General features: G+C 35.3%; 1 protein-coding gene across 1 annotated transcript; it reads left to right on the top strand.

Annotated features, from left to right (window-relative positions):
* The first annotated feature begins 3,592 nt into the window (after window positions 1-3,592).
* On the top strand, window positions 3,593-6,075 carry LOC113331133 (protein NUCLEAR FUSION DEFECTIVE 4-like). The gene is made up of 2 exons (XM_026577891.1): window positions 3,593-4,222; window positions 4,739-6,075. Exons 1-2 carry the CDS (start codon window positions 3,728-3,730, stop codon window positions 5,897-5,899), a joined length of 1,656 nt encoding a protein of 551 aa, XP_026433676.1. The 5' UTR covers window positions 3,593-3,727; the 3' UTR covers window positions 5,900-6,075.
* The last annotated feature ends 10,924 nt before the right edge of the window (window positions 6,076-16,999 follow it).

Genomic DNA, 16,999 nt, shown 5'->3' with positions numbered 1-16,999 from the left:
AACCCCCCACCCCACCCACCACCCAAAAAAAAAAAAATCCCCACCTTTGTAATCTTCAAATCCTCATCTTCGTTGTCAATCTCTGTAAATCAAAACCTAAAAAAAAAAAACTCGTAAATGCAGCGGCAAAAGAAGAAAAAACATAGAAAGAAAGCAGATCTGAAAAACAGAGATGAGAGAGAAAGTACATATGAAAATGATTTTTTTTTATGTTGATCTAGTATATATGGTCCTAAAAGGGCATTTTAGTAATCAAAAAATAGATTATGCATGAGTGTTGTCCATCATAAGACCAAACAGTAATATTTATGATCAAATATTAATATATATTTAATAAAAGGACCAATCAGACATTTGACCGAGTCAACATAACCAAACTCACTCGTTTATGCTAATATTAGGACTACTTGGTAGTTTCAACATAAAAAAATATTAATCTAATTAAAGAATAATTTACCTTTAAAACACTCCTTATAAATATAGGATAAATGGCCTAAGCACATCACGATCACCACAAAAATCGTTTTTAAGAAGTCGGGTGTCGTAAAGGAATGATAAGGCATCTTTTTTTACTCGGTTAATGAAAATTTCATCAATAAACAAAACATTTACAAAACTTAGACTATCCACAAAAAAGGCTAGCCAAAAAGGCCATCGAGACACACGCAGGTTATTTGAAACGATAATAAATACTAGCAGGACCACAAATAAAAAGAACAGTGACCATTTTGGCTTGCCTTCAAAAAAAACTCAAAAAATATTCTCAGCCAACATACAAGCAGGGTTGGCCAAATTATCAGCTGTAAAATTCACTTTTCTAAAGATGTGCAAATAACGTACATTACTATAAAATGCAGTGCCATTTTTCCACTTCTAAGTTAATCCCCAAGGAAATCCTCCATGTAAAGCTTGGATGCAATTCATAGAGTCTGACCAAATATACTTCTTAACATTCCATCTCTAGGCAAGATTGTACCCCGCCTTTCGCCTATAAAAAGAAAACACAGTCCTATCCTTAGAGCGTCCACAATGGAACGACCATACTAAAACCAAAAACTATACCAAAAACTAAAAAAAATTGAATCCTATTATTGGGCTTTAGAGTCAATGGGTTTTGGGGCCTTTTTTGAGTTCTAACATCCTAATATGGATGGGGGGAAAGCTAACTAATAATAAAGGTCAAATATATTCTTTTCAATAAACATATTATAAAAAAAAATAATCTACTCTTCTTCTTTTTCTTCTTCATTTCATCATGATTTCATCATAACGAAAATGATGATCATAATTTCATCATGATGAAATTATTAAAAAACCTAAATCTATAATTCAACTTTCTTTCTTCTACTTCTTCTTCTTCTCCGTCACATCGTGATTTTTCCACCATAATTTCATCATAGTTCATCATGATGAGAACGATAATCATAAAGAAAACTCAAAACTATTATCTTCTTTTTCTCCTTCCCATTCATAGATCATAATAAAGATGGCGATCATTAAAAAACTAAAAAAACCTACCATTTATTTTTGCTTTTAGATGGTTAAAAAATATGATTCTATGAATTTCGGGTTAAAAAAAGAAGCTTCTGAAGGTGTTTACGGCTGGGAGTTCTTAGATTCCCAGCCTAAAGTAAATGTTTCGGCTTGGTTTTCCAACCGAAATTAGTTTTCTGATTTTTTTTTTGTTTCCAGAACCAGTTACGGGTAGGAAAACCCAGCCGAAAATGTTGTTACGGTTGGGAAAACCCAGCCTTAACTGGTTCTAAAAACAAAAATAATCAGAAAAATGATTTCGGCTAGGAGTTCTTTATTTCCCCGCCGTAAATAAAAAATACGGCTTGGAACACCATCATTTCCCAACCGTTTTTGCGTTCTACGGTTGGATCGACAAATATCCCAGCCGAATAAGTGTCCGTTGCGGCTGGGTTTTCCCAGCCGTAACTGTTTCTGAAAACCAAGAAAAAAATCGAAAAAACTTTCGGTTGGGAAAACCAAGCCGAAATACGGACTCTCGGTTGGGTCGACAAATTTTCCCGGCCGTAATCTTGATTCACGGTTGGGAATCTAAAAACTCACAGCCGTAAATACTTTCAGAAACTTTTTTTTTACCCGAAATTCATAAAATCATATTTTTTAACCATCTAAAAGCAAAAATAAATGGTGGGTTTACTTAGTTTTTTAATTTTATGATGATCATCATCTTTATCATGATCTATGAATGGAAAGGAGAAACAGAAGATAATAGTTTTGGGTTTTTTTGATGATCATCATCCTCGTCATGATGAAAATATGCTCATCATCTTTTCACAATTTATGAATGAGAAGAGAAGGATGGGGAGAAGATAATAGATTTAGTTTTTATTTTTATGATCTTCATCATGATGAAATCATGATCATCATCTTCATCATGATCATCATCTTCATCATGATTGTATATGAGAAGGAGAAGGAGAAGAAGAAGATTATAGATTTAGGAAAAAAAAAAATTTGTATGGATAGTGAAATTTAGGTAAGGGTATAATAGACATTAGGAGTATGATGTGATAAGGGATAACCTCATTTGCTATTCCATGACCCTAAAAAGCTCCAAAAAATTATTGACTTTCCAAGCCCCAATAATAGGATTCAAAAATTTAGGTTTGAGGGTGTTTCAATACAATTTTATGGAGCAAAATTTTAATCAGGCGCAGTTTTAGTGTCCGCGGAAAATAGAATGTACATTTTTTCTCCGCCTCACTAACATACGGACGTACACTTAAACGTCTGAACGGGGCGTAAATAAAAGCTACGTCTGAAGGCATACATATATAGAAGTTACGCCCCATGTGGGGCGAATGATCCGGTGACCACCCGCATGACGAGCGGAGTTTATAAGCTTGCCCCATGTGGATGGGAATGTCCGCCTCAAATCAGGTGGTTAATAATATGTTCGTCCCATGTGGGGCGCAACTTAAATTTACGCCTACTATTAAATTATGGGGCGTAATTTATATGTACGTCCGTTTGAGGCGAGGTTTAAAACTGTACCTGTTCTTCAAGCGAATTTTAAAGTTACGCTTCATTTCAAACGCAAATGCAATCTACGCGCCATATCAAACGTAGTTTAATTGTCCGCTCCACTATAGTCTGTTCTATTCCAGACTAAAAACCAAATTTACTCCGAAATACACTCTCTCACCAACCAAATATGGTTATACCCCTGTCCACTGCAATTCAATTTTCAACCAAATATGATTATACTCCCGATTTTACTCGTCCATTGTGGACGCTCTTGGCAATTGTGCGACATGGAGCGTGACTTTTAACTGCCCAGCTTAACTTGAGTTTTCTTCCCATTGCCAAAAGCTAAACCCGAAGAGCTATAACTTAAAAAGTCAATTATAGCGTTGGCCTTTTGAGGTTTATGATCGCCGATGCTCTAAATATGATACGAATTCCATCATGAAATCAAACAAATTATTATAGAATTGAACTTCAAATCTCAAAACTCCACTTGATGTCGCAGTAAACACATCAAATAAAAAGTCGTTGTTTCTCTTTTTTAAGTCTATTTAACCACTAACCAAAATGTGGTTCCCTCAGTACACTTTAAAAAACATAAAGACCCTGAAAATGAGAGCAGCAGAATAAGAAAAATTCAGAGATTAAAGATAGAGAAAAACAAAAAGAAGAAGAAGAAGAAGAAGAAGAAGAAGAAGAAGAAGAAGAAGAAGAAGAAGAAGAAGAAATGGAGATGATGAATAGCAGATGGGTAGGAACAGTAGCAAGTATATGGATACAATTAAGCGTAGGAGCATCCTACGTATTTGGTGTCTACTCACCAGTTCTTAAATCAAGTCAAGGTTATGATCAATCAACACTTGATTCTGTTGCTGTTGCTAAAGACATTGGAGCAAATTTTGGTCTTCTCTCTGGTTTTCTCTACTCAGCTGTTGTATTCACCTCATCAACATCATCTACCTCATCAGCGTCATCAATATGGTTCAAGAGGAAAATTGGGGGTCCATGGATTGTGATAACAGCAGGAGCAATTCAATGTTTCATTGGGTATTTTTTCATGTGGCTTGCTGTTACTGGAATTATACCAAGACCACCAGTTCCACTTATGTGTTTGTTCATGTTTCTTGCTGCTCATGCTCAGACTTTCTTTAATACTGCTAATGTTGTCACTGGTGTTCAGAATTTCCCTGATTATAAAGGAACAATTGTTGGGATTATCAAGGTCAGTTCATTTCTTAGCACCCCTAATTTCTTCATTTTAGTTTAATTGATTTTGTTATTGATATCCTCTTAATTATTTGGAACAATACCTCTTCAATTTATTTGGAAATAGATCTAGACTGTATTTTTAGGATTGTTTAGTTCCTGCTTAAAGTCAAACCAGAACAGATACATGATTGTAGTCTTGTAGACTAGATTTTGGTATCTTGGTTGGTGACTTGGTTCCAATTCTTGTCATTCCTAATTTAGGAATTATACACTCCATGAGCTCAAAGAGGTTTGTTGGTGGCTTAGTAATGGCCGATTGGCCAAGCTATGGCCGCTCAGCGGTCATCTTACGAAGCCGTGCCGTAGTTTTTCAACTGCGATAGGCAAATGCCGAAATCTGAGCATTAGCACATCCTGTTTGTCAATTTGGCCATGCCATAGTGACACTATATAATTGCGAAATTTCTGTTTTTGTCAACTCCATCAGACTTGTAGCCCTTACTTGTGTAATTTATTTGGGATAATGCAGGGATTTCTTGGTCTAAGTGGAGCGATACTAATTCAAGCGTATCAAACAATATTTGTAGACAAACCGAGTTCATTCCTTCTTATGCTTGCATTGTTACCAACCATTATTCCTCTCTTGCTCATGTTTTTCATCAGAGCCAGAGACATCCCTCCATCACCAACTAAAAGTTTTATTTCCACTGAGAAAGATAGCCTAAATGGATTTTCAGTCATTGCACTCTTACTTGCTCTATATGTTATGATCTTAATCATCTCTCAAAATGTCGTTACATACGGGATAAATACGCGTATAATTACGTTCACTATTCTTCTCATTGGAATTCTATCACCAAGTTTCATTGCATTTAGAGCTCATCTTACTGACTCCAAAAGTCAATATTCCTCAATTGATAATCCACTGTTGATCAATGAAGAAAATCGAGTGTTGGTACTTACTGGAAATGATGATGACAAGAGGGAAATAATGCTGCTAGAGGAGAAAGTACCACATTTGAATCTTTGGCAGGCATTGCAAACTGTGAATTTTTGGTTATTATTTTCAGCAATGGCATGCGGATTAGGTTCAGGAATGGCAACAGTAAACAATATAAGTCAAATTGGTGGATCTCTTGGTTACACAAGTGTAGAAACAAGAACTTTGGTTTCCTTGTGGAGTATATGGAACTTTTTAGGTCGATTCGGAGCCGGCTTCGTTTCTGACTACTTCTTACATTTGAAGGGTTGGGCAAGACCAATTTTCATGGTAGTGACATTAGCAGGTATGGGTTTAGGTCATCTGGTTATTGCGTCAGGTTTACCTGGTGCATTATATGCAGGTTCAACAGTGATGGGTATATTCTATGGTTCACAGTGGTCATTATTTCCTACAATAAGCTCTGAAATTTTCGGCGTAACTCATCTTGGTACAATATTTAACACGGTTGCTTTAGCAAGTCCTGTCGGATCGTACATTTTATCTGTGAAATTAGTAGGATTTATCTATGACAAAGAATCCTCGCTGAATACCAGCGGGCATCTTAGTTGCGTCGGTAGTCATTGCTTCATGGTATCTTTCATTATAATGGCTGGTGTTTGTGTATTAGGGTGTGGGCTTGCATTTATTTTGTTCTTTAGGACTAGAAGATTTTACCAAGATGTTATCTACAAAAGAGTAAAGCATTGAGGTGGTAAAACGGTGAAGGTTAATTTCTAGTACTATTTTATTTTTGGGTGGAAAGGAGAAGAATTCTTTGTAATTTTTTTATCAGTTGGGTTTTGTATTTTAGGGCTGAATTGTATGCAACTGTGTTATCAAATCTTGAAGTAATACTACTGTTCTTTTTGGGGTTTTTGGTTCCAGTACGGGTATCTATTTGCCATTTGTAGATGACACTGCCAGGGCCGTCTTAGGCCTAGGGCGGGATGGTTGTCCCACTGGATAGGCTGGTCAATCGAATTTCACCATATTGGCAATATACTTATTTCCCACTGCAGTTGCGTACTCGATGCACCAACCAATCTTGGGAGTTCGGGCTTGATTAAAGTCTACCAGTTATTTGCAGCCAAGTATACAAACCGGTACGAGTATGTGTTCTTCTGCAGCCAAGTGAAGGCAGATTGGGCTGCTTTCGCTTCCGAGTGAAAGGCCAGTATGTCTTATCCCGATCCCACAAATATGTCAATGCAATCGTTTTCCAAAGAGGAGAATAGCAAAGATGACAAAGGCCATTGAATAATTATGTTTTACATAAGAGATACAGACAGAGTAACCAGTACAAAAATTGGTTTTGGTGACAATTTGAAATAGGATCATCACGTACTACAAGTATGTGGCTCGTGTCATCGGCGGGGTATAAATGATCCACAGATCCACATCCACGGACGTAACATTGCCGTCTATGTTTTTCTATTTGCACGGCCGTAAATTTTATGTTGCCCCCTTGCCAATGTAAAGAGTTCATTTGAAACTTCTCTATGACAAAAATAGGAAAAAACAAAAAAACCATGCTGTCTGCTACCGTTTAGGATAAAAAGCAAAAACGATTGATATCTATGCGACTCATGGCAAAATGATTTTTTACTTGACAGAACAAGTTTGAAAGGTTTTGCTTTGAATCCTATTATCGGGGCTTAGAAAGTCTTGGTCTTTTTATCTTTTGGGGCTTAAATGCTTTGGGAGGTAAAAAATGGTTAGGGGGATTCAATATATATCAAAAAGTCAAAAACACCCTTACCTAAATTTCACTATTCATTAAAAAAAAGTAATCTTAAATCTATAATTTTCTTCTTCTCCTTCTCCTCTCATTTACAAATCATGATGATCATGATTTCATCATGATGAAGATCATTAAAAAACAAACTAAATCTATTATCTTCTCCCCATCCTTCTCTTTTCATTCATAAATTGTGATAAAGATGATGATCATAGTTTCATCACGATGAGAGCGATGATCATAAAGAAAACTCTAAACTATTATCATAAATTCATAGATATAAAGATGGTGATCATCATAAAAAGAACAAACTACGAAAACCCACAATTTATTTTTGCTTTTAAATAGTTAAAAAATATGATTCCCTGAATTTCGGGTAAAAAAAAAAATTTGAAGGTGTTTACGGCTGGGTGTTCTTAGATTCCCAGCCGAAAGTATATTTTTCGGCTTGGTTATCCCAACCGAAATTAGTTTTCTGATTTTTTGGGGTTTCCAGAATCAATTACGGCCGGGAAAACCCATCCTTAACTAGTTCTAAAAACAAAAAAATCAGAAAAATGATTTCGGCTAGGAATTCTTTATGGGCTTTTTAATAAAGTGACCACCTTTTTTAACTATATTTAAGAAAGTGGCCGTTATTTTGAATCTTTATATAAAGTGGCCGATATTGACTTTTTTCATCCCGTTTTTTTCAAAAAACGGGTAACGGCAGTTATTGTCTATGTGTCAGTTATCCAGCCCATTCAAAAGACACTTAAGTCCCTCAAATCGTATCACTTGTTCGAGTTATCAATTTCATCTTCTTCACGTCTGATTCAATTCCTAAGATTACAGTGATTCATTAACAAATTTATATGAAAACAAGTATATATTCATGATCTCCAAATTACAAATCAAAAAATTGAACCAGTTATTAGATAAGACCTTATAATGTTGATGATGATCATCGTGATGGTAGAATTGTTGGTGTTCATGGTACCTAATTCTTCTCAAATAACCTCAAGAACCATGGTTAGCCAACGAAATGGACTTGGTTCAAAAACTGGTGACAACGAAACTTGATTTTTTAATGAATTATACTGTCAGTCCTTTTCACAAACACCTTGTGTGTGTCTCGCTGCTGAAGTAGGAATTAGTTTATTGTGCTCGGTAAGCTCTGTGGTATCTTCTTCATCGCTGTAATTTCATATTCCGTCGACAACCGAAAAAATTGATAATACACAAACACTGAAACCACCACATTAAGAAACTGAAACAATCCCTTGTTGATTAACGTAATGTACTCATCTCTGCAACCCATTCAGCCTACTGCAGCAATTACACCCTTACCTGCATATTTCAGCTGCAATATCATCTCATCTTATTACCTCTTCTCATTTTCACGATATTTAAGCTTAATTCCTTCCTCTGCATCGATAGCAACAAACACAAACTCATAGGTCATTCAGTATTCAACCTTCTCCATACCAGCAACACTAGAGTACCTACAACATCACCTCTTCAACAGCAGCTGCAATAAGTCCTCACCTCCAATATCTTCATAAACCGTATATACCAGACCCCATGTTGACTTCAAATGCTCATCTGTAGCTGAACCCATACAACTGCATCTGTAACTTAACCACCATCTCAATTTCTACAACTCCTTCCAACCCAGAAACCACCTACAACTCTAGGTGCAATTCCACTAGAACAACAGCAGCATAGCTACTCTGTAAAACAAATATCTTCAACACAAGCCCATACATAACTGAGTCTCTTCATCTCTTCCTTGTTTAGTTCAACAGACCTATCTGATATCAGTTTCTCATCTAACCATCAGTCTTATTTCTGCTATTGCTCTTCTCATTGAAGTCATATCATCTCCCTGTAATTTCTCAATTCCGGCACACCCGTATCTCACACTGAACATCAGATCTTCAACCAACCTTCCAATTGATTAAACAAAGCAAAAAGGAGAAAGAGCCCCAAACCCTAGAATTCAAATCAACGGAAATCAATCGATTTCACCATCTAAACATGAGTTTTCGTCAAATACTAAGTTAATTAATGCTTGGGTTCTTAAAATCTTACTAGGATTCGTATTTCTTCATCCCCGATTTGTATTTCACCTTCCTGCATCCAACGAAACCCTAAAACTTCAAAATTTCCAAATATCACTAACATCACGCATAGTCACCTTCATCACTGATTACTTATTTTTCATCAATAACTTGAATTTCTAACCCTAGTTTCAAAGAGAAGGATCGTGGAGGGAGAGACAGAAACGAGAAGAAGAAGAAAGAAATAAAGATGAAAAGAAGTGTCTGAATCGCAAGGTTATAAGGATGGGGATATGGTGGTAATTTTAAGCCTGAGAATTGACTAAGTCAGCTTGGTGGACTGTTTTGGTGGGACCAGGTGTTATATCTAACAGAAAGGCCACTTTATAGAAGAATTTGAAATCTTGGCCGGTTTATAAATTATATGGTAGGAAGCTGGCCACTTTATTAATTTGCCCATTCTTTATTTCCCTGCCGTAAATAAAAAATACGGCTTGGAACACCATCATTTCCCAACCGTTTTTCGTTTCTACGGTTGGGTCGACAAATTATCCTAGCCGTAACTGCACTTTCGGCTAGGTTATGCAAACGCAAAAAAAAATCGAAAAATCCTGTGGTTGGGAAAACCAAGCCGAAACATGGACTTTCGGTTGGGTCGACAAACTATCCCAACCGTAATCTTGATTCACGGTTGGGAATCTAAGAACTCTCAGCCGTAAACATCTTCAGAAACTATTTTCTTTTTACCCAAAATTCATCAAATTGGATTTTTTTAACCATTTAAAACAAAAATAAATGGTGGGTTTTCTTAGTTTTTCCTTTCTATGATGATCATAATTTTTATCATGATATTTGAATGAGAAAGAATAGGAGAAGAAAATAGTTTTGGGTTTTCTTTATAATCATCATCCTCATCATGATGAAATTATGCTCATCATCTTCATCAAAAGTCTTGCATAAATCACTCATTTCCAAAAAAAAATTCCCAATCTTTTTTTTCCTCTTACTTCTGATTTTATTTTGTTTTGATTTCATCTAACTTAAAGAGATGAATTAGCCTTAATTGATTCACTAATCATGATTAATAATGTTAATCAAGTTTATTATCTAAAATCATAGGGATCATATTAGTCTTTATATAAATATATGATGAGGGGTGTTCCAATTAGTATTTGGTGACCCTAGAAAACTCCCAAAAGACCAAGATTTTCTAAGCCCCAATAATAAGATTCTTTGATTTTGTTGGTGATTGAGAAAAATGTCAAAATCAAATGAAGGTATGCAGCATGTTTACGCCAGGCAAACTCAGATACCATCTATCTACGAAAGCGCCACGTATTCCGGATGGAGTCGTACATGACGGTTGGGATCATGTGCAAAAGCAATCTGAGCAAAAACGTGTACTACTTCAAGTGTACTTGCATGCTCCTTTGTGCCAAATGCTTTGTTTCATAATGTTTTGCACGATTAATGTTTGGGTAAGCTATCCCTGTGATATCATCTACCAAAAAAGATTGCAGACCAAGGAGTGTTATTCAAACTACCCCTAGACGTTGCTCACTAGTTGATTTCCCTAACGAAAAAGATTGCACCAATGGTCCTAATACACATAAAAGATATGTGAAGTTTGATATTATTTAAATGCACGAGAATTAAAAGAATACTTTTCTATTATCTATTTGGATATCCTGTCCACAAAAAAAAATACCTAAAATACCTGGCGAGATTGGGGTATACTCAAACTAATTGGGGTATACCCAATAAGATAAAATATGGTCATTATGAAGTAAAACCAAGCCACCCCTTAACCTTGTATTTTCTAAATGGCTAATATGCCCTTATTTAATTAACACTAAAAATTTTGATTAAGTTAATTAATTGAGTTTAGATTGATTGAATAGATTAAAACTTAGGAATTGAAGTTATAAAATTTTGTTTTTGATTGAACTTTTGTGGGATGATTTTTGATGAATTTTTTTTTTTTTGAGAATATCTCTTGCAACAAAAATGAAGTACACAACCGAAACACTTCTAAAAGGTGATTGCAAATTTGTTATATGAAATCATACTCAAATTGAAAGATAAAAATCCACACTTTCAGTTATGAAAGTATGAAAAGTCGGCAAGGTCGACGATGAAGATCATGCCGGTCAACTTTGGCCGGCATGGTCTTCATACGTCGACCTTGCCGACTTTATTTTTTTTGAAACACAGGAGACGACGGAAAAAAAAATTATTGGTTGGCAAAGCCTTCAAAAAATACCCTGTCGGCTGTTGAAAATACCCTGCCGGCTATTGAGAAAAATGTATTAGTCGGCAAGGTTTTTAAAAAATACCCTGCCGGATGTTAAAAAAATTTATTAGTTCGGCAAGGTCTTCAAAAAATACCCTGCCGGCTGTTGAAAAATTTTTGTTGGTCGGCAAGATCTTCAAAAAATATCCTGCCGGCTGTTGACAAAATTTACAGTCGCCATGGCTAATTTTCATCCAATACAAATGCATTACTACAACAACCTAATTTTCAATAGTGTTGGATTAGAATATCGCCAGGTACTTCAAATACATAACTCGCACCAATTTATACTAAATTAAAAAGAAAAATTACCAAGTTACATCCAAGTACTTCAACTAATTCAAAAATTAATCATGTAATTTTGAAAATAAAATCAAAATAGAGTCAGGGTTTCGGAACTTACGGGTTCTAGGTGACATTTTTTGAAATCGATTTGTCCAAACCCTAATTAGGCTGTTGGAGTTGGTGTTTACAGACGGCGGAGAAACCAATTTCAACAATGATGTATTCAATTTCAACTATGGTGATACTGTTGATGAAGACAGTGGACAAAAATAATGATATTATTGATGTAGACGGTGGAAAAAGATGATGAAATGGTGGACAAAGATGATGCAAAAGGTGGAGAAACCAATTTCAGCGTTGCAACAACACGATAATGATGCTGAAAACGGAAGCGGGAGAAAGAGATCGGTGTGACAGATGTTTCCTTTTTGAGATGGCAGAGAGAAAATGAAATGAAGATCGATCATTTCTAGGTATGATAATAGAGAGAAGATAGATAAAGGGTAATTCTATCAATTACACTTTTAAATATCTCACGTCCATTTGACGCATGTTGAAAGTTTACTCGTCCATCTGAACCGGGATGTGTACTTTTCTGGGAAAATGACCCGTTTTCTGAAATGATTATCCGCAAAATTAGATTCCTTGTACGTGTTGTTATAAAAATATCGCTGAAAAGCTAGTACAGAATATCACTGATAACATTCTGTAAGAATCAATGAGCTTATGTTCTACCTAGAAAGAGATTGATCATAATTGTAGAATCACTTTCAACTTCTAACTTAGTAAAACCCAGTTAAATTGCCATGCAAAGACCTTCATTTATAGAATAAACTTCTACCATATTGTTAGGGTTGAAGAAGAAGATATATCTCACATATGCGGTAATAAATTCTTTTGTGCATTCGCGCAAAATACCGCAAATGCCGACAACTGTATCATCGAAAGCTTTGTCAGAGTTGAGCTCAGGTACAGACCCAGGAATTAGTGTTGAATAGAAATAATCCTATGCGGACAAAAAAAATGTTCGACGAGATACTGAAAGTTTCTACAAAAAAAATTCTTAAGCAGTACCTCTTTCTTGATGGAAATATACCATATGTCGCTTGTCCAACAACCAAATCCAAGTCGTTTGCTAAGTTTTACAGCAACCGATCGGTGGACTAATGAAACCTTTTTTATTTCTAGTATATCTATCAAATCATAGGCATCTGACTTGCCAGTTTCAACAAATGAAACTCTTTTTAGTTCTAGTCTTTTAGAACCTAGATACAAAATTGAAATGCGTGAATCACCAAAACAAATGAAATCCCAAAATTTTGAAACACTCTTAAATAAAATATAAATTTACAAGTAAAAATTAATCATAACACTCTTAAATCAAAAACATTCGAGGATAAATTCATTTTCTTCTTTTCTTTGCTTTTCTTTTGTTCTCCCTATTTTCCTCTCTGTTGATTTCAATCTAAGAGATTCGAGTTTCTTTTGTACGAGAGATTCATAGAAACCTTGTTAGAGGAAGAAGATGATGATTCAAGTAGATGATTGAGTTCTAGAAAGAAGAAGAATTAGTAAGTTAATTAGGGTTTTCTATTTGAACTGATGATGAATATTTTGAGATAGAGATATGGGAAGAAAGATCAAGATCTGGATGATGATGGAGGTGTTAATTTGAGTGATTGATTTAACATCGAAAAAACAGGTAACTCAGAAAACATAATTTAGGATTTCTATGAATTAATGATTGATTTAATATGAAATTGATTTATTAAGGATGGGTTTGAAGATCATAACATGAAGAAGAAGAAGATGGCCACACCAATTTGAGAGTTCAATTACAAAGAAAAACAATCTGAGAAATTTAAAGAATTAGGGTTTTATGTTCTTACTCTAATTAAGAAATTAGGGTTTGTTAATATGCAGAAATTGGAATAGATAGATCTGGTAGTGAATAATTTGAAACTGGTGAACAAACGAAATCATTACAGGGAATGGATGAATGAGCTGAGTTATGTTGTACAGTTGGTGATATTGCTTCTATAGTAGAGTTACCATATTTTGTATAAATGGAGCAGGGAGTATTTGAATTGGAATTCAATTCATATTTAGATGTGTTATACTGAATTGTAGGGAAGTTTATATGCACTGGAAGTGATTACAGTTAGGATTTGAATCACAATTGGAGGTGATTATGAACTGGTATGGAAGGATGTAACTGATATGGTAGTTGTAGGATTATAGTAAGCGGTTTCATTGAAAGCTTTGTTGTTAAATCAGATGCTAATTACACGTTTAAGATGATGATGACGGGGATGGGGGGGGGGGGTAGGAAATTGTATATTGGAATCTTAAAGTTGGAGTTGTTTGCCTTCACAACAGGTAGGAACTCTTGTAACCTTCTTGTAATCATTAAGCTTTCTTTCTATTGGCGAGCATGATGAGTCTTTATTGAAAAAGAGGGGGTCTAACAAACACACCCAATATTTCGTTTAGGAAATCTGTATGTACTAACACCAATATAGTTCCAAGAGAATCAACTAGACAGTCAGACTCAATCAAGTAAAGTATATCCAAGAATTATATCTCAATTTCTCAAATCAATCTGCAACATCGAACAGATAGAAATCAGTGATCCGTATTAATATGAGAAATAACTTGGATGGTGCCAAAGACCAATATCCAAGCGTCAATCAACTTCAATCAACAACCAAAAGTTGGATTCACCAATTGATTGAACTACGCACTATCTGTGATATTTCAATCATATTATAATGTGGAAAAGAAATAACACAGACACCGGAAATTTTGTTAATGAGGAAACCGAAAATGCAGAAAAACCGCGGGACCTAGTCCAGATTTGAACACCACACTGTGTTAAGCCGCTACAGAATCTAGCCTACTACCAATTAACTTTGGACTGGAATGTAGTTGAGACCTAACCAATCTCACACTGATTAAGGTATAGTCGCGTTCCTTACGCCTCTTGAACCACGCCGGATTCTGCGCACTTGATTCCCTTAGCTGACACAGCTAAGAGTTGCTACGACCCAAAGTCGAAGACTTGATAAACAAATATGTCTCCCACAGAAATACCTACGATTTTCGGTCCGTCTTTTGACAAATCAAGGTGAACAGGAACCAATTGATGCACCTGACTTATATTCCCAAAAAAAAGCCGAGTAATATCAGTCACCTCACAATAATATTAATCGTATGGAAGCAAAACAAGATATTGTGGAATCACAAACGATACGAAGATGTTTGTGATTACTTTTTATCTTACCTATCGGAGATTAAATCTCGAGAAAATCTTAGAGAAAATAGTACTCAAGACGATAGAACAAAGTAAGATCAGAACACGCAACTATAGAGAAAATAGTTGGGCCTGGCTTCAGAAACCCAATGAATTCTTTAAGTTGTTAACCTATAATGGTTTTAGGAAAAATCTAGGTTAAAGGAGAATCGACTCTAGTCGCAACTAATATCACACAGGAGGTGTGGGGATTAGCTTTCCCAGTTACTAGAGTTCTCCCTTATACAGTCTTTAAATCAGGTTTTGCAATCAATGTTACCTTGGTAACAAAGCATTCAATATTCACTGTTAGATGAAAACCTGATTAGAGTCAAGCTAATATCTTTCAACCGTTAGATCGAACTTAGCTTGTTATACACGAATGAAATGTTACTTCATTTAGGTATGAGTAACCGTACCCAAACATGTGCACATAGTTGTCTCAACAATAGTTAACCGAAGTTAGCCATATGAACACTTTCATATCAACCTTGTTCATCTTAATCACAACAAGTTCAAATGACTCAAATGAAACTAGTTATGGAGTTGTTCAATTGTTTATATTCTCATAGAAATATACAAGACACAATTGAAGCAAAATCGATTTTGATTCACTTGAATAAATTCATAAACATTATAGCCAAGGTTTTGCAAAAGATTGCATTCCTTAATATATAAATGTATTAGTTCATGAACAAGCCGATTTTAGAACTTAACCCGCTCAAGTATGCAAACGGGTACGCATACTTAGAGTTCCGGACTTGGTCTGGGTTCGCCAGTATGCGAACGGGTGCGCATACTGTCGTACACCATCAAACTCAGTCGAATTCGAGGATTTGAACTATTACGCCGGTACGCATACGGGTATGCATACCAAGTTTCCGGACTTCAACTTCCAAACCAGTACACATACGGGTATGCATACTATGGTTCTCGGACTTTGAATAACTTGAAACAGTTAACATACAAGTACACATATTGTGCTATATTCAACCAATGGCTAATCGTTCTAAACTCCATCTTAATCATTGAAACATTCTTGGAAGACGGGAATAGTTGTCTCACAAAAACTATTAGCTTCAAAGCAATTTTCAAGTGATCAATAGATCAATACGAAACATTCCGAGTCTACATCAAATGACTGTCTCACACAAATCATGTAAGATGTTACCAGACGATTATCACATGATCATCTTTTGACTTTCGTCAAGAATAAAGATGAACTTGGTTAAATCGAAAGCTTACCAACACATATTTCGAGAAATATGGAAGCGAGTTAAACTCAACTAGAAATATCCAATATGTATAATATACAGTCTATATAGTTGTATGACTTTTGTCTCAATAGTAGATAGAATAAAATAGACTTCTGAGTGATAGATTAGTTCAAGTATCCACATACCTTTCATTGATGAATTTCCACAAGCTCCCCTTAGTAGTTCTTCGTATTCAATTGATGAACGTCGTGAAGTCTAATGCTCAACTACACATTCTATCCTAATCCGAGACATAACTATAAGTAGAATAGAAATCAATACTTATAGTTTTGGAAACTAAAGTTGATTACAAGCTTGAGATAGTGTTAGAGCACTGCTCGGTCGAACTCGCAAGCGTTGATATCTCAATCTTGTTTGTCAAGTTTAGTGATCAAAACTATAAGCCTTGATTTCTAGTCTACTTATAGTAATGTCTCGGACTAGGATAGATTGTGCAGTTGAGATTTAGACTTCACGGCGTTCGTCGATTGAAGAAGAATAATTACTAAGGGGATCTTGTGGAACTTTATCAACAAAAGGTATGTGTTGACTTGAACTCATTTATCATTCAAAAGTCTATTTACTTTATCTCCTATTTGAGACAAAAGTCGTATAGCTATATAGACTTCAATTATACACATTTGATATTTCAAGATGAGTTTAACTCGCTTACATATTTCTCGAAATATGTATTGGTAAGCTTTCGCTTTAACCAAGTTCTTCTTATATTCTTGACGAAAGTCAAAAGATGAACATGTGAAAATCGTCTGGTAACATCTTACATGATTTGTGTGATATAGTCATTTGATGTAGACTAGGAATGTTTTGTATTGATTATTTCAATAACTTGAAAATCGCTTTGATGCTAATAGTTAGTAAAAACAACTATTGTCATTCTCTAA

This window comes from Papaver somniferum, unplaced genomic scaffold, assembly GCF_003573695.1.
Source record: "Papaver somniferum cultivar HN1 unplaced genomic scaffold, ASM357369v1 unplaced-scaffold_125, whole genome shotgun sequence".
Classification (NCBI taxonomy): domain Eukaryota; kingdom Viridiplantae; phylum Streptophyta; class Magnoliopsida; order Ranunculales; family Papaveraceae; genus Papaver; species Papaver somniferum.
Note: the sequence above shows the minus strand (reverse complement) of the source record. Positions and strands in the feature narration are given on the sequence as shown.

Coding starts and splice junctions, on each gene's coding strand:
- LOC113331133 (XM_026577891.1), top strand. CDS start 3,728: ATGGAGATGATGAATAGCAGATGGGTAGGAACAGTAGCAAGTATATGG. Junction 4,223..4,738: donor CAATTGTTGGGATTATCAAG/GTCAGTTCATTT, acceptor GGGATAATGCAG/GGATTTCTTGGTCTAAGTGG.